This window comes from Aedes albopictus, chromosome 2, assembly GCF_035046485.1.
Source record: "Aedes albopictus strain Foshan chromosome 2, AalbF5, whole genome shotgun sequence".
Taxonomy (NCBI): domain Eukaryota; kingdom Metazoa; phylum Arthropoda; class Insecta; order Diptera; family Culicidae; genus Aedes; species Aedes albopictus.
The window spans coordinates 183,989,533-184,014,223 of record NC_085137.1 but is presented as its reverse complement, the minus strand read 5'-3'; the positions used below and the strand labels follow the sequence as shown (position 1 = coordinate 184,014,223).

At 42.0% G+C, this 24,691-nt stretch overlaps 1 protein-coding gene across 2 annotated transcripts in view; it reads left to right on the top strand.

Moving 5' to 3' along the window:
* LOC109409296 (inositol-trisphosphate 3-kinase homolog) overlaps positions 1–23,739 on the top strand; it is a 69,385-nt gene extending 45,646 nt beyond the window's left edge. For both annotated transcript variants that reach the window (XM_029858713.2, XM_019682738.3), the window contains exons 3-4: positions 19,141–19,241; positions 22,201–23,739. In XM_029858713.2, the coding sequence (XP_029714573.1) occupies positions 19,141–19,241; positions 22,201–23,032 (933 nt within the window). In that variant the 3' untranslated portion in view covers positions 23,033–23,739. The remainder of the gene's footprint in view (positions 1–19,140; positions 19,242–22,200) is intronic.
* Positions 23,740–24,691: the final 952 nt, after the last annotated feature.

The window sequence follows — 24,691 nt, the reverse complement described above, 5'->3', positions numbered from 1 at the left end:
CAGCCTCAGCTTTAGTTTAACTTAAGTTCTTGATTATTCAGATACAACAAGCATTGCTCTCGTTTTCGAGGATATGTATACATTTGTGTGTGACTATATATCAGGAGTTCCGAGTTCAATTTCCAGTTTTCCCATAGATTAATTTATACATTCCGAAGCATCTCTTCTGGAAATGGAAAGCCGGAAATGGTGAAAATAAGTTTAAAAAATGTTTTATTTTATTTCTAACCAATTCAATGAATTCAATTGATTGCTAACTAAGCCTTAAATCAGCCGATCAATAAACCTCAAACCAGCTAGATAAAATCATCAAAATTAGATGTTTAGGGGCTGAATAAAGGATTGTACACCTTGTGCTCAGCCATTGTTCAAATGAAGGTTGCTTTAAAATGGTTGAAAAAATTATTATTTAGCATCAAATTCCCAACAAACATTGTTGCTGTACAAGAGTGGAATAAACTACTTTTAAGCAAACTTTAGCTTAAGAAACTGTTGTTCAGCTAGTTCTATTACTTGGGTTGTTATCTGGGTTGAGCTGAAAAGTAGCACTTTTCGGCAGTTCTGTCAACTCACATTCTTGGCTCATTTTCCTTTGTATAAACACTAGACGGATGAACTGCAGTTGATCAGTCATGATACACTTTCGTAGCACGGTCTGTAGAAGTATGTAATCTAGAAAAGACCCTAGTAAATATAGCAAGCATTAATGTATATTTGCAATTAAATTTGGATTACTTTGCCCCCTCTTTTATCTCGCTCTTTCTTGCGTTCAACAAAATGAACAAGCGAGAAAAAAGAAAAGGCTGCGCACGCAAGTGGCCCCCAGTAATGCCAAAGTCTAGTTTGCTACAATGCGACTATGTTGGGGCCCTTTCCCACTTTCATCCAACTTTAATTTTACATAAGTTAACTGTAATGTTCACCTATTTAAATGGTATTTTACGTGATAGCAAAAAATGTGGTATACAACTCGTTTGAAACTCGATTTTTTCAGCACTTGTCGTATTTATGCTACTCGGTAAGCCTCGTTGGATAAATTTAAAATTCATCATTTAGCAACTTGATGCATAAATAATTATTACACACTTAGAATAAATTTCAGTATTCGGTGAAAAAAAAATCACCGAAACTGGTCTGTAAACAAGCAAACTACAGTTTTACTGCGAAATCGATGAAATTACAGGAGAAAATCGGTGAAATCTAAGACATCACCGAAGAACCAGTGAAATCAGATAAATTTACAGGAGATCTGTGAATATTTTACCGAACAGATCGGTGATGGGACTATTTTACCGTACAACTTTGGGAGATGGCTTAGCAGTCTTGGAGGAAATTGAAAACTAGTTGTTTAAATCTTTCCCGACGTTTCGATCCGTTTGGGATCTCTTTCAAGGGTTCGATTTGCAACTGTTGTTTCGTCAAGATTGGTTTTGTATAACGTGAAAATGTCATATGAAAAAATGGTCTGTTTTTCGACTTGGTCCGACTAAGTTTGACGGTTTGTGCGTTGGATAATCCGCAATATTCTGCGCTGGTCGAATTCGGGCACAATGTTTTGCTGTCTTCCACCATTGCTTTTCCGTACTACTGTAAAATTCGTTTGACAGCTACGCCGGCAGCTTTGAGCATCAGTTCTATTAGAATTTGCGCATCATCTTCATGATGCGTTCATGGTAATATATACGGATCATTTGTAAAATGTACCCCACGTTCAGTGATATTTGCAGTTCATTCGTAAACAAACATGCCGAACGTTCTGCGATTTTTACGGTGAATTTGTGAAAAGTACCTAACGTTCCGGTAATTTTGACAGATGCATTTTTCGGAGATTCACAGTACGTTCAGCTGTTGAGATTACGGTAAAATTTTACCGTAATCCGTCATTTTTTCTAAGTGTGTATGATTTTTTTATAAATGTCATATCCATGCTGTTCGATATATTTCGGATTTTATTGGGATTCTATTGCATATTTTTGCTATTCTCCCATCGATGTCTCCTAGAATACCTTGCATACATGCACAAATCTGAAAAATAGAAAAGCAGAAAAAACTTTTTTTCACTATTTCCATTCCTAAAATTCCATACAGAAACTCTTGTTGCAAAATTCTCAGCTGGGATGGAATATGTCATTGAGTTTCATGGAAAAAATGTCATGACATTTTTCAGTTTCTTCAATGTCTTGCGCGAATTGGGTTCTTTAGGGGTATTCAGGTTATTTAGTCTAAATCCAAAATTTGTATCATTCATGCATTTAAAATTTGTATGGGGAAAACTTTTAGTTCGGAGCGGACTGTCATTTTATCGATTCAACTGTCATTCTATCCATGGGAATTAAAAGTGTTTTGTTTATTCAACCAGAGAAAAATAGCTCTTTCGATTAGGCTTTAGAAAAAAAAGTGATTTTGTTCACTAAGCAACCCTATTTCCGTCCGTAACCATCATCATTAGGGTGCGGCTGATTTTTCTGTGGCTATTTGGGATGGCATTTCAAAACGTTGTTGTTTATGCTTATCAGTCTTTTGGAAGTCATTCATACAATCACTGATTTCCCCATATATGTTTACATCAACTACAACAGCAACTCACGGGTATCTTCGTCCTAGCATTCTACCAAAAGCATCTCCAGTATTTTGTAAATGATTTTCTTCGTGAAACCTTTGGGATGCTCTTCAAAGAGTGTTCCAAGAACTTTTCCCATGATTCTCTGAGAGTTTTTCTTACATTACTATAGTTTTTTTTCTGGTAACAAATAGATTTTGCAGAAGTTTTTCAATGTTCTCTTCAAAAATTCTTCCAAGATGTGTTTTCTTTTAGAATATATTTCAATGCTGAAAAGAATCCTGCTAAATATAATATTAATCAAGCAGTGCTTGAATCTGAAGGAATATGAAAATTACCGTCAGTTATCAGCGCCAGCCAACATAACTGAACCACTGTTCCTCATCGGTCGATTGGCTCGTGAAGCAAACTGACTGGAGATCATTCGCTCTCATTTGCTGCGGTGAGGGAGAAGATTCGGAAATGTAGATATGCTCCAATCTTGGAAAACTCCGGCGAAGAGATATATTCAGAGAGGCACACACCGCCGTACCATACACCCTAAAACGAAACAACACAGGCTTGTGTACAATGTACACAGATTTGTGTACTACTAGATCAGCCTCCACCCCTGTGTCAAATGTACACAGTCACTTTTCTGGCTCTAGCGCTGGTATGGGAGCAAAGTTCGTAACTAATTTTCTCTGAACGATGACATGCATTATCAGGAATCGATCAATGCAAAAATAATTGTTAATTTTGTTTTCATGCCAGCGCTGGAGCCGGAAAAGTATCTGTGTACATTTGACACAGCGGTGAGGCTGATCTAGTAGTACACAAATCTGTGTAACTTCTGTAACCATGTAGTTCCTCGCTCTCAGTCACAATTTTTATTGCTCCTGCTACCACTTGTTTCAGAAGCATGTTTGCCAATGAACGCATATAGGTACCGCTTTGGGTTGAAGGGCACCGGTCAAAGAGGAACCAATTTTGTTTCGTTCGGGGAAAAACGATTCACTTTTCAAGCACTGAAATCAAGAGGAAATTCTTTGTAAAGTGCATGTCAGTAAAGTCCTAGGAAGTATCTGTGCTGTATACATGCTTGATAATCCTCCTCGAAATCAAAAGAGTTTTGCAACTGCTCTAGAGCGGTGTTTTGCTTTTGCCTCGTCGCGAGGGAGCGAACGAACCCCAAACAGAGAGTCAATAAAAACTGAGCGAGGAAGAGGGGAACGAAAAAAGAGCCGATGATTATTTCGCACCCTAAAACGAAACAACACAGGCTTGTGTACAATGTACACAGGCTTGTGTACAATGTACACAGATTTGTGTACTACTAGATCAGCCTCCACCCCTGTGTCAAATGTACACAGTCACTTTTCTGGCTCTAGCGCTGGTATGGGAGCAAAGTTCGTAACTAATTTTCTCTGAACGATGACATGCATTATCAGGAATCGATCAATGCAAAAATAATTGTAAATTTTGTTTTCATGCCAGCGCTGGAGCCGGAAAAGTATCTGTGTACATTTGACACAGCGGTGAGGCTGATCTAGTAGTACACAAATCTGTGTAACTTCTGTAACCGTGCGGGTTTTTGAGTGCGATTTTCGCCTCGAGAGTCTTTCTTTGTATGGGAGTGGAACTCGCGAGAGCTTTTTGAGTGTGAGTGGACGTGAGAAACACAACAAGCAATTATGAGTGTTGGACGAACTCCTCGCTGCGCGGCAAGCTCGCGCTCGGTGCTGTTGAGGATTTGCGTTGTGATTTTTGAGTTTGATTTTCACTCCTCAGAAAATCGCCAAAATCGCTTCCTCATTTTCTCGCGAGGGAGTTTCTGTCAAGCCTGGCTGTATATTCTGTAGTATGTATTTATAAATCGTTCATTTGGGGCATTGTGACAAGGACAGGCATACTAAGTGTGCACTACGTCAGCGCGCTGAGCGTCAGCTAATGCACGAATTAGGTTAAGTACGTGCTACATCCTGTTTTCCTTTTCCTATTTCAAGTTATGTACGATAAATTTAAGCGTGGGCTTAGGAGGTTTAGGAGGTTTTAAGAAAGTTAAATTATAGAAGGTGTCAAACGATATATCTAAATTGCATCCACCCTTTGTCCTACCCGTTATAACATAATAGCGCCTCTGTCAAAAACTACGATTCATTTGGACCATGACTAAGCTGATAAAGCACACGCAATGCTGCCGAACCCTATAGAATTGCACAAACGACTCAATCATATCATTGGGAACCTATGAGTCAACAACGAGCAGAGCGTGAACCTCGCCCCCGCAGCAAAGTCCCCTTTTTTTCCCGGCGGCGACAGCGGTCAGGAACGACGCCGATGATGTTCGAAATAAGGAGTGGCTTCCGAACACAAATTCCAGGTCGCTCGCGCATACTACATCGGAACCGATATGATAGCGAGCGGAGAAGGCGTGTGAGAATCTAGCTAGCCAAACAAATCGATCAGTACGGTGGTGTCGAGTGCGAGTCCCATTGGCCATGCTGCGGCGGTCGTACCTAAGTAGTGATTGTATCGTAGCTAGTCCTCCTAATAGGTAAATGGCGCAAGTTTTGCCATCCGATCGGGCGCGATTTCATTTCCAGGCCATTGCTGCTGCCGCAGCAGCAGCAATCGCTGCAATACTTCAACGGGCAACTAGTCAGGTAAGGTAGATCTGAGCAGTTTGCTCTCGATCAATGTTCGCGCCCTACTATCTACATAGGTTCATCGATTAGCACATGTCAGTTCGATGTGTGCGCGAAGTGCGCGCGCGCCCGACGACAGTTAGTGAAGTCACGTCGTCGTCGTCGCCGCCACGCAAGCCGTTAGGACTTGGTGCTAAGTGCTTTCGCCCCAGCGCAGCTCTATAGATACAGCAGATGCCGTGCGTAATCAACTTCAATAGATGCGTGTAAAGCACAGTTACAATAGACTGGTGGCGACGACGTGCTGCGTCGCCGCTGCGGCGAACACTCAAGTCAGCAGCAGCGCGGGTTGTGAGAAGAAACTGATACAACCGCCGCCGCCAGACAGATTGACGTCATTGCTGACCGTGATGCGTGTGGTGTGCTGTGCACTACCAACCAACTCAAATTCAACGATCCGCGAAGCCAGCCAAGCAGCAGTGCGGAAAGTTCGACAGCACGTCTTTTCTGCTGTAGAGTGCCCTGCATGGAAGTGCTGCTATAAGAGCTCGTGTATCCGGAGAAACGCTACGGACGGACGCAAATGCCACCGGCTTTGGATCGGGTTCAGCGCTTTTCGGCGACTTTGTGGCGATCGGTGGTGAATCCATGGGCATGGGGGTTTCAAGCATTGTTAGGGTCTGCTGCTGGGTGCACGATAATGACGTCAATGGTTTCGCGAAGTGTGAGGTCTCACCGCCGCGTGGGGTTGTTGTATCGGTTCCGTGGAAGTATGGAGAGAAGAAAACAAGAGAAAGGTTTCTCGGTTGGTGTGAGGGTTTTCCTGAACATCTTTCTATTCAGATCTAGCTGAGAAGATGGATGTCAGGTTTATGACGGTTGGTGGCCGAAAGATGCCGAATGGTGCATGGCGGCGCGAAAAGGCGTTGAGAAGAAAGATAGGCGAGAAGATGCGTCTGTTTTTGTAGCATGCTGAAACTGATTAATTTAGTTATAAAACTGGTAGTCATGAGACTGATTATAAAAAAAAATGCAAATTATGTCGTTAAAGCTTTCGATCATAAGCTAAGTCCCGATAGCCAAGAGAGCCATCTGGAAGCCACGTGTTTCAATCTATTTTATAGCTACATATTAGTATTCACCAAAAGCCCATAAAATTGGAGCGGAATAAGCACAGATGTTCAGCAAGGCCTTGCTGAGTTTGTCTATACTCACGATTTCCGGTTGGTCAAGGATCTTTCCTGGACTTCCTTCGGCGCGGAGTATCTTCGTGTCTGCCACACGAGATACAATTGCAAAAATGGTTAACTGGCAAATCAAGCTTTCAGATAAGAACTGTACTGCCGTAATTCTGCAAAGTGACGTAAGCGCCATTTAAAATGACGATATTTTTTGGTATATTATACATAATATCTGGGGTAAAAATAACACTGTGGTAATCCTGCTGTATTAGAATGCAAGATCTAGTCGTAATCTATCATCTATGGAAGGAAACTTAGAGGATGAGCAAGAGTTTTATGTATAATAACCAAAAAATGGGCCAAAACTATCAATGTCGCTTACGTCACTTTGCAGAATTGCGGCAGTGTAGCAGTATTTCGATACGAAGATTTATGGGAATTTCTTTCAATTTCAACTCTTTGTATCAGCGATGATTGACAGGATATCGTGAGAATTGTGACAGAATCGTGCTCCCTGATAGCAAAATTAGACCCTTTAATAGTCAAAACAAGCTTGGGTTATATTGTTTTTACTCTATCATGGGCGATTTCACTGCCCATCATGGCATTGTTGACGTTAGTATATAATGCTACCATTAACATCCACCTAAAGGTTGCATTTGAGATAACTAATGCCCTATTGTACACAAATGACTGCGTGCGCCAGTGCCGTATCATTCAGCATGATGACGCTCAAGCAGTTCGAGAATGAACGCAAACAAACGAGTTAAAAACAGACCTGTTAGAATCCCAAAATGGCCGCCATAATGGCCGACTTTGGCATCTACTCACGATTTCGAGCGCACAAATCTCTTCGTAAATCAAACCAGTGCACCTGATCTTCTTATTTTAAGCTTATTACAAGTGAGCAAGAATAGAATAATAAAATGTACTGTCGTTTGAAGCTTCCTTCTTCAGATTTGTGCGTTTGAAGTTTTAATGCACTGTTGAAGCGGGATTTGATGACGTTTGTCCTTAAGTCACCCATGCGGTTGGTTGGGAGAATGAACATGACAAAAAGTTAGCGATATCATCAAGATGATCTCTGTGAGTTCCACGCGCTGCTGGTGATTGTTTATTTTGATATATTGATAACAATAGGTTCCGACTTGCGACTTAGTGGGGGGTGGGGGGGGGGGGGAGTCGGTTTTGGCCAAAGCTCCTCCAAATTGAACAACAATTGTAACTTTTTCGGTCAAATGCACTAGTTTTCACATGAGTATGCCTAATGTGAATGAACAGCATCAATTTCGATACGTATTTTATCGGTTTGAGAAGTTTTGTCCTTCTAGGTCCTTCTCACTTTGTCACAAATTGGCGCAGATGTTGATAACCATGAAACTTTTTTACGTTTGTCTTTTCATGTTTTGGTGTACGTTATTACAACCCAAGTAACATTTTGAGAACCAATTAGTCTTGTAGAAGTTTTGAGAACCACCATTAAACCTAATACCTTTTATTTTGGTTTTGTGATGGTTTTAAGAACCTCTTCTAGATTATTTTACTGAATTTTACTGAGAAGTAAGCTTCTTTTAATATTTATATTACGAAAAGATCAAAATACTCACATGAGATCGTAGCACGCTGTGCGCGCGAGCGGCTCCGTTTTTTAAAACTGTCACGCGTTTTCTTTGCTCCACATTGTTTAGAATACGGCAGGCGGAATTAAAAAACGGCTACTGACTTCTGCAAATTTTAACTCGAAAAGTGCAAATTTATCTTCGGTGTTCAACATATTTTTCTTTTGAAAACACGGACACGTTCAATGCTTCCAGTGAGCTTTTTCACTCTTTGAAGGAAGCACGACACAAGACTACGGACTAGCATGCAACGGCCAGTAGCACAGCCGAAAACTTTTCCTAATAACTGCGGCGGAAATTGAACCCACGATTCAACTAACAGCTTCGTGGCACTAGCCGCACGACCACGGAACCTCGTTCCTCCGTGTACATTACTCCAAAAAATATTCTAAGGAAATGCTTGGAGGAATTTCCTTCTGGGATGGAAACGATATAATGCTGGCTATTCCGATGAACAGGTACTAGTGAACTTTGAAGACAACCTGTGATCTCAAGATCTCTTGTAGAGATTGGCATTTCCTTCGCAAATTTATCCGGAATTCGTTCCAGAGTTCAGAACGAGAGTTTCCTAGGTTCCCTATAATTCCTGCAGAAATCCCAAAAGGAACACTGAATGAAACTTCAAAAGAAATGTTGGGAGAAAGTCCAGAATAAGTCCTCACAAACTCTGAGAGACATCCCGGGAGCGACACTGGCCGAAATCTTCTAAGAATAGTTCCAGCAGGAGCTCCGAGAGAAATCTTACGATAATTTCTTGGAGAAATTATAGGAGAAACTCTGGGATAAATCCCAAGAGGGACTCATGAGTGGAATTTAAAAGGAACAGTACTTAATCCGATTTACCTTTGAGATCTCTGTGAAATTGATCGGAATTCAGGAATCTTGGAAGACTCGTAGGAATGAATCTTGCAGATAATTGCCGGAATCTTGGAAATCGTAGTTATTCATCCATCAATGTAGGAAAGAGAGGGAAATGGTGATTGCAATCGCTTTTCCACTTCAGGCCGACAAGGTCATACAGATGTCGGAGTGTTGTTGGGAAATTTTTATTTTTGGTAGAGGGTTCACGCAGGCGTAGAGTAAGATTGTGTGAAGTTTACTGTGAAGATGATGCGGCACAGTTCGCTTGGTTGCAGAACTAATAGGCATTATATGATAGATTGACACTGTACTGTGAAAGTTGGACGGGAAGAAGTTTTTTATGGGTTTTCTTCAAGAGGTTCCTAGAGTTTCCCAGGGGATTCATTTCGGAGATCCAAACAAGATTCTCCAAAAGTTAATTCAGAGATTTCACTAAGAGAGTTTTCCGGGCTAGTTTTCTCTCCGTTTCTCTCAGGATGTTTGTGAGACCTCCGCAAAAGTTCTTCCGGAATTTCTCTTTGAGTTCATCACGGAACTATTGCCGTAGTTTCTTCGAGAATTTTTCAAATGTTTCTGATGCTCTTCCCGGGATTCCCCGAGTATTTTCACCCGAGACTATGAGACAATTTTCGGTTGAGATTCTGAGCACTAAACGCTGGGAGGAATCCCGGGAAAATCTTTTTCGAGAAATCTCAGAACGGTCTCAACAAGAAATCTGGGAAACGACTACAAAGAAAAGCCTGGAGAGAAATCGCCGGTAAGACTCCATGATAAATCAAGCCTAACTCTACCAAACACCGCATCTAACAAAATCCACGAACGGAGAAAATCGAAGGGGAAGTTCGCTGTTCCCATAGCAACTCATGCATTGAGCTTTTCGGAACCGTGAAAAATCCGGGTATTTAATATTATTAAGCTCTGTCACATTGTATTGATTTATCAGGGTAAAAACAGTAGGCTTCGCCCCCCTAAAATTCTGCTCTAATCTTCGCCACTTCATTCATAAAAAATTGAATTTGTATGGAGGGGGTGCAGACTAGAGCAGTGGCGAAGTCTAGTGCTTTTACCCTAATTGATTTTGAAGCTTTTTCTATGTCCAATCACAGCCAATCTGAAAACGAATTGAACAGTGTAAAAACCATGTTGATTGGTTCATGTGCTCGTGAGTTATATTGCTTCAAAGATAATCTGAATCTGAAGGAACTCTGGACGCAACCCCAGAAAAAAAAACTCGGAAGAAAGTTCAGGGTAAATCCGCAAAAAAAATCTGAGAGATATCCCGGGAGCAACACTAGAAGGAACCTTCTTAGAAGGAACTCAGAGAGAAATTTCAGAAAAAACAGCAAGAGAAACCCCACGAGATGTTTCAATAAATATTCCGGGAAAAGCTCCTGTAGAAATCCAGGGAGAAACGAAATTTTTGACGATAATATCCTGAAGAAATGGCAAGGGAGCTTGGGAGTACTCGCATGAGAGACTCTGGTAGCAAGCTTCTGAAGAAGTCCTGCAAAAGCAGGAGGCTTTTGGTAGAAAACTCAGGAATAGCCTGTAGAAACTTTCGGAGAAATCCCTCGGGAGGAAATCCAGGGAAGAACGCCGGAAGAAGTTGTTGAAAATAGTTCGAGAGGAATCCCCGGAGAAATTCTAAAAGAAATCTCGTAATTATATCTGAGAAATAATCTGTACAAGTCTCGTGATTATCCTGGAAGAAAGTCTATAAAAATTTCTTGGAGTAAACTTAGGAAGAGCTCTTGGAGAAATACCTTGGTAGAAATTCTGTAAGATCTTTGTGAAATCGGTTGAAATTTAAGAATCTTCCAAGATTCTCAGGGATATATCCCGGAAATTGTTTATGGAAAAATCCCTGTTGCATTTCGAAAGAACCATCGACAGGAATTTAAGATGGAAATACTTAGAAAAATACAGAAAAATACGGAGGAAATGATATGAGAAATCCTGAAAGGCATTCAAAGAGTTCCAGAAAGAATCCATGACGGAATTTCTGAAATCCTTGTGGAGATTTTCTAGACGAATGTTTACTTACATATTTATCCGCTACTGGAATCTGATATTTGCAGCATTTTATCGGAATTATTAGCTGGCCGGAAATATCCTCTTGATTTAGCAGCCCCCGTATTTTCCTCTAGCACGGTTATCCAGATTTTGGATTTAACTTGCTTGTCAAATAATCGTCCGGAGGAATCTACCATTTCTATGCGAAATCACAAGCTTTCAGTATGAATAATTAGCATTACACAGAGAAGTTCCCATTGGTATAGCCACAGCTGTAAAGGCGTGGGTATTCAGCTTGATCATGCTGAGGATGACGGGTTCGATTCCCGGTCGGTCCAGGAACTTTTCGTCATGGAAGTTTCCTTGGCTTCCTTGGACGTGGAGTGTTTTCATACCTGCCACATGACGTACACATGCAAAATAATCATTAATCGAGGAAACTCTCAAATAATAACTGTGAAAGTGCTCGTAGAACACTAAGCTGAGAAACACACTTTATCCGAATAAAGATGAAGAAGAAGAAGAAGAAGGAGGAGGAGAAGAATTAGAAGAAGAAGAAGAACAAGAATAAGAAGAAGAACAAGAATAAGAAGAAGAAAACGAAAGAATCATAAGAAGAAGAAAAGGAGAAGAAGAAGACGTGGCGTGTTTCTCTAGGCTGAAGCTTAAGTGGCATTACTATAATATTTTCCTTGTATTATTAAACATCAGAGACTCGGAATGATCAAATATTTTGAACATAGTGTCTAAAGATTTTCACCAGGCCATAGATCGAGAAATGAAATTTGCAATTCAAGAAAATAAACCAGCTCAAGGCAACGAACGAGTAGTTCAAATATCATAAAGATAACAGTTTTACTAGTTCTATCTGCTCCGTTGTAAACGTTTGAATAATACGCAGTTGTACCCAACCTCCAATTAAACCATTATTGTCCCATTTGAACAAACCGGGTACCTTCTCTACCCAAGTGAATCGCATACGCACAACAAGTTCAAACCCGTTAGTCTGCGCTGTCCACAGCAGAATCACTCGGCTGGCTGGTTCCAAGTCCATCTCTGATAATGTGCATTGCATTGACCCCATCAGCCAGCCGCTAGCAACAGAACAAGCAACAACGGCCATTTTAATCACCCAATTCAAACGTCGGTTCAACGCGACAACCAGTGCCAGTCAGTGTTCGCTAGAATCGTCCTCCTCCCTCGCAACTCAAACAACAACAACAACGGGACGGACGGCAATCACGCGGTGCACCACACGTTCAATGAATTAAACTTCCTCCTCCGCAAATGGCTCATTAATTATAATAACAACAGCGTGGGCATCGCTCGGCTGAATGAGTGAAAGGGTACTCGGTCCACCAGTCCACTAGTTTCACTTCTAATCAAACGAGTCTTCTCGCCCGAGTGCGATGAAGTGCAAACTGAGACGCGCCATGCGAATGGTTAACCTTTCCCGGTTCGAGCTGTCGCATTTGTTTGCATTATAGCATGCAAATAACCAACAAACGAACGGCACTTGCGTGGAAAGAATGCTGCCTTGAAGTGTGAGGATTACCGCGCCGTTGCTTAGAGAGTGTCGTGCGAACACCACATTGCGATCGAGACTATCTAGATCACCATACCTACCTACCTAGTCACGGAGTGTGAACACAACGCTTGTAATCAGCAAATGGTTACATTGTTAACATCGAATGTGAAACTCAGTCGTTGAGGGTGATGAAGTTACAAACTGCATCTTTGAATACTATAACTCTCGATAGGCGATAGTTGACATTTGAAAGGCGACTGGCAAGTTTACGACTAGCCGGCGTATCTCTCTACTATAAAAAAAAAAAAAAGACACTGCACCGTCTTCAGCCAGAGGCTGCACAGACTGAACATTACATACACGAGACAACGGACAACACACATAACACCCAGTGGCCCAATGGAGAATTTTCCGTTTGACGAAAAGTTTTCTCCGACTGGAGCGGGAATCGAACCCGCACTCCGAGGCTTACGAAACGCCTAGACGACTGACGCCGCTAACCGCACGGCCACGAAGCCCACAAACTATACCTTGGCTGTTATCGTTCAGTGCTGTCATGCGATCGCTCTTCACCTACCTACCGACCTACCTACGAGAACTGGATATCTACACGGTCTGTCACCTTCATTCACTACTTGTATAGTGTCATCACGTTACACTGTGTCTAATTGGACTGTGGTTAACAATTAAAATGTATATTTTTGCACGTGTACTATAGCCAAACGATTGTCACTGGAAGTGTAGTCACTGGTTGGAGAGATGGCACCTGTAAGATCGCTTCGAAGGCATGTGACCGATCGGAAGGTTTTCACCTGCTCCAGCAGGAGGAGATGCCCGAAAAGAAGTAGACTGACGTAATCGATCATTGGGATAATTGCGTCATTGAACAGATTGTCGTACGCCAGTGAAACGCGGTGCGTATCAGCCACGAACAATTACTGGATGAAGGTGTTCATGACGAACAATTGGAACCCCAATGCTGTGTCATGACCAGACATTTCTCTGGATGTTCATCGTATATTCCGTCAAGGTCCATTGTACTCCCAATCATGTCAAACGATGCATCAAATGATGATCACCTCGGCCAATCTCTAGGCTGTCAACTGAGGAGATGATTATCGTGCCACCCAAGTTCCCATGCCCAGAGCAAGCGAAACAGGTTGATGCAAAAAGAAAACAATTCATCCGTCACTCAAGGGAGACGGATCGTTATCAGAACGTTCGTTGCTCGCGTCTCGTTCATATGCATTTGAAATGCATCGGAACGGCCGGCACTGCAACCCAATCCATTAGACTTAAAAATAGTACACCAATCTCCGGCGTTTGCGATAACGCCTGTCTGACTGATCATCGCATCGGTCGTATGTTTTTAGACGCGACTTCGCCAACCGATCGACTGTGGGCGATCGTTCGTGTTGCAGTTGACGACGGCGTTTAATTAACGCAAATCTTGCCCGAGTTTGCATTGCTCACACATTGAGACTCTGACTAACCGACCGATCTGGATTGGAGGACGTCTAACAATAGCTCCTCCGGAGGCCAGAGCTCCCCGCGCTACACGGCCATGGATGAATGCGTGAGTGCGATTGATTCGAACCTCGCCTCGCGACGACAAGCCGCATTGACGTCAATGCCGAAGCCATCGCCGCGCGCCGGCGATTGGTTCGGAAGCAAGCGGATCGGATCGCTGGGCACGCCTTTCGGAAGGAGCAAGCCCATTGGCCCGTTCAACACTGTTGGGGCAGCAGCCCCGCAGCCCCTAGGATTGCGTCCGTAGATACACTTGACTTGCGGTTTGTGATTGGAGCAGAATTTATGACTTGTTCTCTGTAGGTAGGCCGATATCAATTGGATTGACTTTTTTTACAATACAGGGTAAAACGGAGAAAAGAAATCGACTTTAGCTCGAGTTTACCGCCGGAAGTGCGTCAATGCAGCTGACCTCAATTCGATTGAGACGCTGGGACCTTGCTGGAAGACTTGAGACTTGAACTTTTGAACATGTCAATGAAGTTCGTTATAACAGCCAATCGCTTCAATCACTGTACGATTCAGATGAAACAAAGTGATTCGCTCTCTGAAAGCCAACTTTTTTCGCCTGACTTGCCGCTCTAGGGGACCTTAGGAAGGTGCTAATCAAGAACGGAAATCTTATGGAACACTATTGTTTCTGAAGGTATACTGAAATATTTCTAAACACGTTGGACTCCTCTCTGAAGTTTCTTTAAAAAAATGGGATAGTTTTGTAATCAAAAAGTGTTGTTCGTTGAGGTTAATTAATGTTGTACTTCTCTACTTCTTTCATAACCTCTCCTGTAAAACCAGATACGAAAATTGTCCAATAGGATGCAGTGGCAATTCATTAAGGCACCTATCCTTCGTTCAATTCCAGATTTACGAATAATAACTAGGTATCATTTACTAATGATAAAATATGTATATTATGTTTCTGAAGATTCTACAACATAGGGAAGAAATCTACTTCGTCATATGCGCTAATTCCCGTCATATTAGACGGGAAATAGCCAATAGTTACAGATATTCCAACTCACCTTTGCCAACGGCTCATCAGATGGGAGAAAAAGACTATCAATAACCACTCCACTTACAAGTTGAAATTTTTCTCGGTCTTGCGTACGACGAAGGCAATCGCACCAAAGTAGCAGATAGCCGAATTGTTATCCATCACCATTCACTTGTTCAACCAACCTTCAATTCACACTCCAAAAAAGCTCTGTGGCACTTCAAAGTTTGTTTTCACTGGCTGCAGAATGTAGCAAAAGCTGTTCAATTAATGAAATCAATCGATTTCTCCCTTCGGTAAAACGTTTGTTTACAGTTCTTTTCGCCTAAGGAGCAAGCAAATGTGTTCGTGGATTTTCTGCATACGAAGCATCGTATTTCACATCCACAGAGGATGATTTCTTCGCTGCACTGTGCTGGCTTATTTTAATCTGGTGGGCAAGATATTAACCTCAATTTGAAAGTTTCTGTTCAATCGTACTTGAATGCATGATTTGTTTTGGATTGCGAAGAATGTGACCGACTTTTTCAATAAACACCTCCGGTAAAACCATAACTTTTGACCATCCTATGTACCATAGTGTCACGAAGAAGGTGTGCCGAGAACTGAATTCAGGTTGTGCCCGAAATAGACGTGGACTAGACGAAAACAGAATTCTAGGGACAATTATTCAATCTTATTATTTCAAGGAAGTTGTAGCTTTTTACAGCATTTTTTACGTGATATGGAAGCTAATAAGTAGGTTTCAAAGCGTTATCAGCGAGAATCAGGAGCTTTAGAAGGCTTACCGGAGCTTCCAGCCAGCTTTAGGAACCTTTAGAAGTACTTTCGAGGCTGTTTTATAAGGGATTCAAAGTGTTCACGCGTTTGAATGGATTTCGGAGCATCACGAGTGGTTCATGAGAAGTCTGCGGGGGTCTCACGGGGGGTTTCGAAGTAGCTCCAAGGCGTTTCAGGAGGTTTCAGTGGGTTTCTGAGGATCTACAAACTAGCGTTGGGCAACTTTGAATCGATGTTCGCAACATCGATGTTTTTGTATGCAACCCCTCCCAGGAGTTTAAGTGAATCTTTCTCAGAATTCTGATGAAATCCTTTTTATGGTCAAGAAAGTCCCTTTCAGGGTTCTAGGGCATCCTTCTCAGCATTCTAGGCCAGTTCATCTCTGGATTCCGAACATTTTTTTTTTTTTTTTGAGAATCCCTCTCAGGATTCTAGATCAATTTCCCTTAATAATGTGGAAAATCCCCTCTTAGGATCCCTCTCAGAGTTCTGGGGCAATCTGATTCATGATTCTAAAGGGATGTCTTTCAATACTGCCGGAGAATTTCTCTCAGGGTGAGGCAATCCATCACAGGATTCAGGGAGAATCCATCTCGGGGATCTGCGGAAATTCCTCAGGATTCTGGAAGAATTCCTCTTGAATTCTGAGAGAATCCATCTCAGAAAACTGAAGTAATCTCTCCCAGGATGCTAGGGAAATCCCTAATCGAGTTCAGGGAGAATTCCTACTGGAAGAGTAGAATTCTGTTTTCTGTATTCTGGAGCAGTTGCTCGCAGAAATCCCTTTCAGGAGTATTCTAGAGGAATCACTCTCAGAGTTCTGGGACAACCCCATTCATGTCTTGCAGGAATCTGTGATAGTTTTTCTGTTTTATGTGGAAATACCTCTTAGAATTCCAGAGAATCCTTCTCAGGATGCTGGGGAAGTCCATTGTAGAAGTTTTCGTAATCCCTTCCAGGGAGAATCCTTACCAGATTTTCGGAAAAATCTCTCTTAGGATAATAGATATATTTCTTTCAAGAATCTGGAAGAACCCCTCTTAAATATGATCCCTCTCAGAATTCTGATGAAATCACTCGTAGAATTCTGCGGAATACCTTTCGAGAGTTTAAGGGGAATTCTGTGAGAATACTTAAAGGATTCTGGAGGTATTCTACTTAGAGTTCTAAGCTACCCTTTTCAGAATTCTGGGTATTTTTTTTTAAGTTTCTTGGGGAATTCATCTTAGAATTCCAAAAATCTTTTTTCGTAAGAATCTCTCTCAGTATTCTAGATGAATTTATCTTAATAATGTGAAAGAAACGCTCTTGGAATTCCTCTCAGGATTCTGGGAAAATCCTCAATGGAATTCAGAGAGAATTCCTACCCTTATACCGGAAGAGTCTTGCTTTCTTTTCTAGGTAATGTCGCTCAGGATTCTGGTGTGCTCATTTTCAGCATTCTTAAAAAATCTCTTTCTCATAATTCTAAAGAAACTTCTTTCAGAATTCTGCAGGAGTCTCTTTAAAAATTCTGGGGGAGTTTTTCTTATCGTTTTGTAATATTTTCTAATATCGAATCGATGTCAAAACATCGATTCAAAGCATTCGATTGAATCGGTGAATCGATTCTGCTGATTCGATTCGAATCGATTCACAAAAATCTATGTCCCAGCCAGATTTGCCCAATGCTACTACAAACAGATTTAGGAAGGGCTGCAAAAAAGCTTCAAAGTGACGTTTGAAAGCACTTCAGAGGCTTTTAGGGGGTTTCAAGAAATGTCCAGGGATTCAAGGGGGTTTCAAGAGGCTTTATAGATCATCCACGGGTCTTAAGAAAAATTCAGAAAGATTTCAAAGTGTTTCTGAGGGATCCATGAGATTTCGGAAGGATTCAGGTGCCTCGTGGCCGTTCCTGTAGGCTTCAGGAGTCTTCACAGGGGTTCAGGATGGCTTTAGGGGAATTTCAGAGAGGGTCTAAGGCGTTTTAGAAAGGCTTCATAGGGTCCCAGGTTTAAGGGGGTTTAATAATAATTTCCGAGGTTTCCGTTCAAAAGCTATTGTAGATGGGATTTCATGGAGTTATAAACAGTCAAGGAAACCCTCGGAGAGCCTTTACAGTCATTGAACTCGCACCTTGACCGAAAATGACTGTATGAGACTGTGTGAACATGAACTAATTTCATAGTGCTTCAAATGATCACTGGTTATGCTTGAGGATCCGATGACCTACATTCAGGAGAGTTCTTGGATATCATGGGACTCCCTTCCTCTGCAAATTAAATTCACTTTTAAACTTCCTCTTCACCCTTTTCCTTAAACACATGAAATTTTCGAATGAAAAAGACGCAGAATGTCGTGTTTATATTGCTGCTTTTGGATAAGAATAGATTTTGTATTTCAATGCTCTAAATTTACCTGGATCATCCAAAACCTTCTGAAGTTTTGAGCTAAGTCTACATTTTTTTATTATGTTCTACATATGACTAGAATTTTATTCATATCATTCTATTCTGGGGAGTGAGGAGTAGAACAGAACATATTGTAGTAATGCTTTTGACTTCCAAAACTCTCTGAAGTTCTGAATTCAGGGCATACACTAGTAATAGGTTGCGAAAACTTTTGAACACATATCTGAAACAATTTTATCAGATCCTTGCTTACGATTCTAAGTATGAGATACTTTCATCGATTCTTTAGCGAAACTCTGGACCATCCAAAACATTCTGGAGTTAAGAACATTAGATATACACTCGTAACAAGGTATCGGGTATGCAACTAATTCGGTATTGTGCATTTTATATGTCAAGAGTTCATTACGAAATGCATAAATTACCTTCATGTACGTCTCAATTGAGCTCTAGATCATGTAAATCTACCGAGGGTTCTCAGAACTTTTTGAAGCAAAGATCTTCAGATCCACACTCGTAACAAAGTATCGATTACATTTCTAGTACAGTTTATTGTACTCAATACATTTTGACTATTCTAAATATTTTTCAGTTGTTGGCGTATGTTGCAACGTGCCAGATTATCCAAATTGTGCTGGATTTAAGGCCTTTGGATCTACACTCGTAACGAAGATTTAACTGTATGATCGGCTCAATTCTTATATAGCAGTGCAACTATTACAGAATTATCGAGATTAGCAAACTCACAGAAAGCATGAACACTTCGGTCAGCTTATCGTTGACGTGTACAACTATGGTCAAACTGTGGATTTGAATTACACCTATGACTAATTCTAAGATGTTTCATTGTCTCAATAACTCCATTCCAATCTAGTTTTTCTCCGAATTTATTGAAGTAACAAAACCCAGTCATCCGTCAAACGCTCGTCTCCAGTGTTTCCCCATAAATAGCATCAAAAATTATCACATGCCTCAATCATACATCCCGCATCCGCCTCTTTTAATTACCACAATTAATAGAACTTCCATTTCGGTTTTCTCTTACTTCAACTTCCAGAATGCTCTTGAGCTGAGTGCCCCCGCTAGTCCCGTCCTCCTGGAGCACAACGCGCCTGCGATTCCCTCCGGCTGGCTGCAGCTCTCGGGTCACCCCAAGAGGTAAGTCATCCATCCCATAGCTGCTAACATCCAAGTACATCGCACACGCGCCACTGGCATACATTCGTCACATCACATCATATTGGGGAGGGATGGGGAATTGGTACGAAATGCGCCTTTTGAGGGGAAACAGCCGTTGCTATGTCGCTTGCTTGCTGTTGTAGTTCTTTTGAAAGCAACACAAATGTTACAGCTGTCTTGGAACAAACAGAAACGTGGAAACGTTGCAAATGCTCATTTATTCCTTAGGCCGATAGATGCCACCAGCTCAAACGCCGTAATTTATGCATAACAAGTACATTGAAAACTTGGAACATGAAAATTTGTAACATTTGTTGGGTTTCGATCCATCAGATTTAAAATTAAAGAAAAAATATTATCTGAGCTGATAATTACAATAAATATTTTGACTCATTTCAACTCTGAACCAACCGGGGATTCCACTCCAATTTCCCCAACATTCAGACGTAATCTTTGGTTGTGATTCGCGTGGGGTAGCAACACTTCCCGCAGTTACAGACCGCCCTGGAAGCATCCCATCCTTCACGTATGTGCGCCAGCAGCACAGAAGTGCGATAACCCCCATGTTGCTGAACCACCACACACTACCCGGCGCAGAACGTCAAACGACGATGAAAAGCCTTTAAATCTGCTCGCGCAAGTGTCCGACCGAAATCGCTCACACGCATAAGTTCGTTTGTCTTCCCCCGATTTCAATTACCATTCTATTATTGAAGTTGTACTCCTGCCTACGTCTGAATAAATTTGCCAACAGCCAGTGGGCCCCCCAATCCAGCGACCCAATACTGTGCAATGGTGGTAAATGAGGCGAGGTGACGTCAAACCATACACCAAGTCCTCAGCAGCTGTGCCGGGGTTCGCATTCGCGTCACCACCGTCAGAAAATTATTCAACATTTATTCAAAAATTCGCTCGAGCTACGCTGGCGCTGGCTGGCTGCATCGTTGAAGCTCCCGTCCCGTCCCGTCCCAAATGGCGAAAGACCTCTCTGGTTTGAAGTCTTGAGTGCTTGCGCAATGGATCGACGCTGTATCCTACATACAGATGGGATCGCTTGCGGGATCCTAGAATTTCAAAGCGTTGGGAAATGGCAAAATTTGAAATTCCGATTGTACGTGAGTACACACAGTTTCTCACGAAGAGTGCAAGCTCGAATTGGACATACTAAGACTAATATCTTTCGCACAGAAGACTTCGATTGGAGGAATTCTTCGAAAACCACTGAAGAATCTTTTGTTAACGGAGGGACCGACCCCCATCCGAATGACGTTGATTATGAAGAGTAAACTTATTTGTTTTACTAATTTTGCCAGACACGACCTTGTAACCTATTTGCTTATCGTCGGGCTTTTGTTCGTATGTTATGCCTCGTCGTTTTGGTTTTGACGACAAGCGCCGGAGACTGACGGACGGTTGATGAACTTGAGCGTTGTCAACAACGATTCTAATGGTACTTCAGCGGCGCTGTTTTGGTTTGAAGAATGCGGATTACGTAAAGCAACGAGCGTGAAGCATCACTGTATTGTGCCAGAGGTATTCTTTAAAAAAAATGCCAGTTATTTGAGAAGAATTGCTTTACTATCTGTGTTTTCGTCCTGCGTCATGCTATGGAATGCAAATGAGAAATAAAGTTGCTAATTTCGAGAGGTTATGGACCCAGATATGTCATGAATCATCTTGAACGAGTAATGCTGACGATACTACGGTGATACTCGTTGCGGACTCGGCCAAAATGTCACTGGAGATTCGGACGGAATCTAGCTGACGATTGTACTTCGATCTCGCTAGAGAATTCTACTTAAATCTTACTGGAGATTCTTCAATACTACTACAGATTCTACCGGAATATCGTTGGAAATTCTGACAGAGTTTTTGCTGGGGAGTCTGTCAGAATCTCACACGAAATTATGCTAGAATCTCGCTAGAGATTCTGCTAGCCTAGCATCTCAGTGGAGATTGTGCCAGAATCTTACTGGAGTTTCTGCTAGTATTTCACTGGACATTCTGTCACAATCTTGCTGGCGGCTCTGTCAGATGCAGATTCTGTCACAATCTCGCTGGATTCTGACAGAACCAGCGCTAGGGATTCTGACAGAATCTCGTTGTAGATTCTGCTAGAATTTCAGTGAAGATTCTGCCCAAATCTCACTTGGGATTGTGCTAGAATCTTGCAAAGGTTGGGCCAATATCCAGCAAAATATTGTGATTGAATCCTGCTACTATCTCGCTGGAGATTTTTCTAGAATCTAGCTGGTGATTCTGCTAGAACCTCGTTGAAGATTGATCCAGAATTTCGCAAGAGACTCTGCTACTATTTTGCTAAAGACTTTTCCAGAAATCCGCTCGAGGCTCTGCGCGATTTTGCCATAACCTCGCTAAAGATTCTGCTAGAATCTTGGTGAAGATTCTGCTAGAATCTCATTGGGGATTCTGTAATCTCGCTGAAGATATTGCCAGAATTGCGTTGGAGATTCTGCTAGAATCTCGGTGGATATTTCGCTAGATATATCTAGAAATTCTACTAGAATCTCACTGGAGATTCTGTTAGAATGTCACTGGAGATTCTGATACAATCTCAACTCTAGCAGAAGCAGTAGCACCAACCAAACTAACTCGACTTGAATAAATTCCTCTTTTTGATCTTGTAGAAAAGGGCAACTGCGCGCGGAATTTGTGAACAGAATCGTATGAAATATTTACGAACAATGCAATGTGACTCATTGCCATTCGAAATGACGCATTCGCCGTACCAAGTGGGCTCGTTAGAGTAAAAACAGATGTTCACTGACTCATACTCATTCCCTGCCCATTGAACGTGATCAACACATTTCGCACCCGCCGCGCCACCACCATCATCACCAAACGCCAAACACAACCGCCAAAGCAAATTAACTAATCAAATTCTCCCCCGCCTCGTGGCCCCATTCTCTCATTGCAGCATTGCCCCCGCAGCCCATGGAAGCGTTCGAAAGCGCATATCCGATCCCGACGATGCCGAAGTCGCCGCCTATCGTAAGCTATCGGTGGATTCCCACGCCTCCAAAGTGGTGCCCAAGTTCCTCGGTGTACACCAGCTCAATGGCGAGCACTTCATCGAACTGCAGGATCTCCTCAATGGCTTTCACGACCCAAACGTTATGGACATCAAGATCGGCTTCCGAACGTTCTCGGAAAACGAAGTCTCCAACACCACCCTGCGCGAGGATCTCTACAGCAAGATGGTGGCCATCGATCCCAGTGCTCCCACGGCCGAAGAGCACCAGCAAAAGGCCATCACCAAGCTGCGGTACATGCTGTTCCGGGAGAACATGTCCTCGTCGAGCGAGAAAGGTTTCCGGATAGAGGCCCTCAAGATGCGCGGTTCCTCGCCGGTCACCGACATGAAGAAGGTCAAAACCGGACAGGAAATCCAGGCGACCATCTCGAACTTCGTCAACGGACGCAAAAGCGTCGTCAAAGACATGACCAAAAGACTGAAACAGATGCGGACGCTGATCGAGAAGTCCGAGTTCTTCCAGCGCCATCAGGTGGTCGGTAGTAGTATCTTCATCGTGTACGACGATCACAAAGTAGGCGTGTGGTTGATCGATTTTGCCAAATCGCTGCCCCTGCCCGAAGGCGTTCGCGTCGATCACCGAAGGCGGTGGACCGTGGGGAACTGCGAAGAAGGTCTCCTATTTGGGGTTGACGAGCTGATTCGGACCCTGGAAGAAGTGCATCGAAGCTTGCAGCAGTCGCCGTATCCTGCCAGTAAGCGCGGTCGTCGATAGAAGGGAAACTTAAGACAGACACAAACACGTGGACCCGAGAGCTAGTCATGTAAATGCTATTTGAAAAGAACACTACAAGCGAAAAGTAAACCAAGACTGAACCTAGTGGCCGTTGTTGCCAGTAATATTTTTTTTTCGTAGATGCTAATGCCAGTTAATTATATTCATAGGCTTTAAGCTAGGTAACACAAACTGAAACAAACAAAAAATATTGAGTCAGCGTTCAAAATGCCCAATAAGGTTCAATACTTAATCAAAGAGACTTGCATGAAAAAGACATGTTCTACTTAAAGCAAAGACAATACTTAAACGCCATCTTCTCCAGACCAATTTTCCACATTGGAAAAGGAACAACACCCATATTTGCCTTGAAACTTGTCACTGTAAATTATACTCTCCATAGTTTAGTTGCAGCCTTCGGTAGGCGCCCAAAGTACATTGAATGTCGAAACTCCTCGAAATGCTATTGAACCTAGATGTTTGTATCTACCCTCACAAAAACCAGAAAGAACTACTGAAAGCCACAGCTTTAAGAAATGCCGAGGATTGTGATTAATTTCTTTGTACAGGTTGAATGAGTTGCGCAAGTGAAGTAGGTTTTCTTGTTTTACATCATTCAACTTTTTAGATAGGCAAAACCAACACTATTTATAAGTATCAATCAACACACAAATGTTGTGATCAATAAATATGAAAAATAATCAAAAGGCGGGTTTTGATTTCGCTTGAAAGAAACGCTATGCAATATCGTCCACAAAGCAAACAAATCGACTGGATCTGATGAAAAGCGGGCTACGGGTTTTCAAATCATCATACTTTCGGAATTCCATTTTCCGTTTTTGACACAGCTTGGTTTTTTTTTCTTCTCCTCGATTATTACCATTGGCGTAGCTATGATTTTTTTCTGGTAGGGACCCAGGGGGGGGGGGGCTGACTTGAGATGAGTTTTAAGCGGCATGGTCGCCCGTTATGTGAACATGCATATCGGCATTGCAGTTTTGAGTAATCAAAATGACCAAGGGCGTAGCCAGCTTTTCAGGGGTTGGGGGGGGGGGGGTTTGTCAAGCACCCTTAGAAAATTTCTACCTACTAGCTTTTATATCTAAACGCAACATGATGAAATTGAATATAATAACATTATATTCTAAATGCATTATTTAACCCTTCAGCAGTCACGCTGTTGTATTTTGTAAAATATGTTAAAAAAATCTACACAAATCAACGTGGCGCTGGTGGCGGTGACCAATTTCTAGAAGATTGAGAATTTTTATTTACTCATGCATTATTTTGCTCGGATTTGTTGTTAATGTCTACAAAACATTCATAAGAAATCATAGCTGAATTCTTTTGGAAATTACGAACTCTTTGAGGAACAACCAAGAATTTCCTGATTCCTGTAGATATTTAAATTATCTTTCCATTCTGTTCGCTGGAGAAGTTTCTTCAGAAATTCTTGAAAAAATCAAATAAATCATCAGGTAATTCCTGGAGAATTTCTTGGGTTCATCCCTGAAAAGATGATTGAAGGATTTCTGAAATTTCCGAAGGAATTCCTAAATGAACTTTTGAAGAGAACCTGAGAGGGATTTCTGAAGAAATCACCTGAGGAATTTCCGGAGCAATCCCTGAAAGACTTCCTGAAAAAATCCTTGAAGAAAC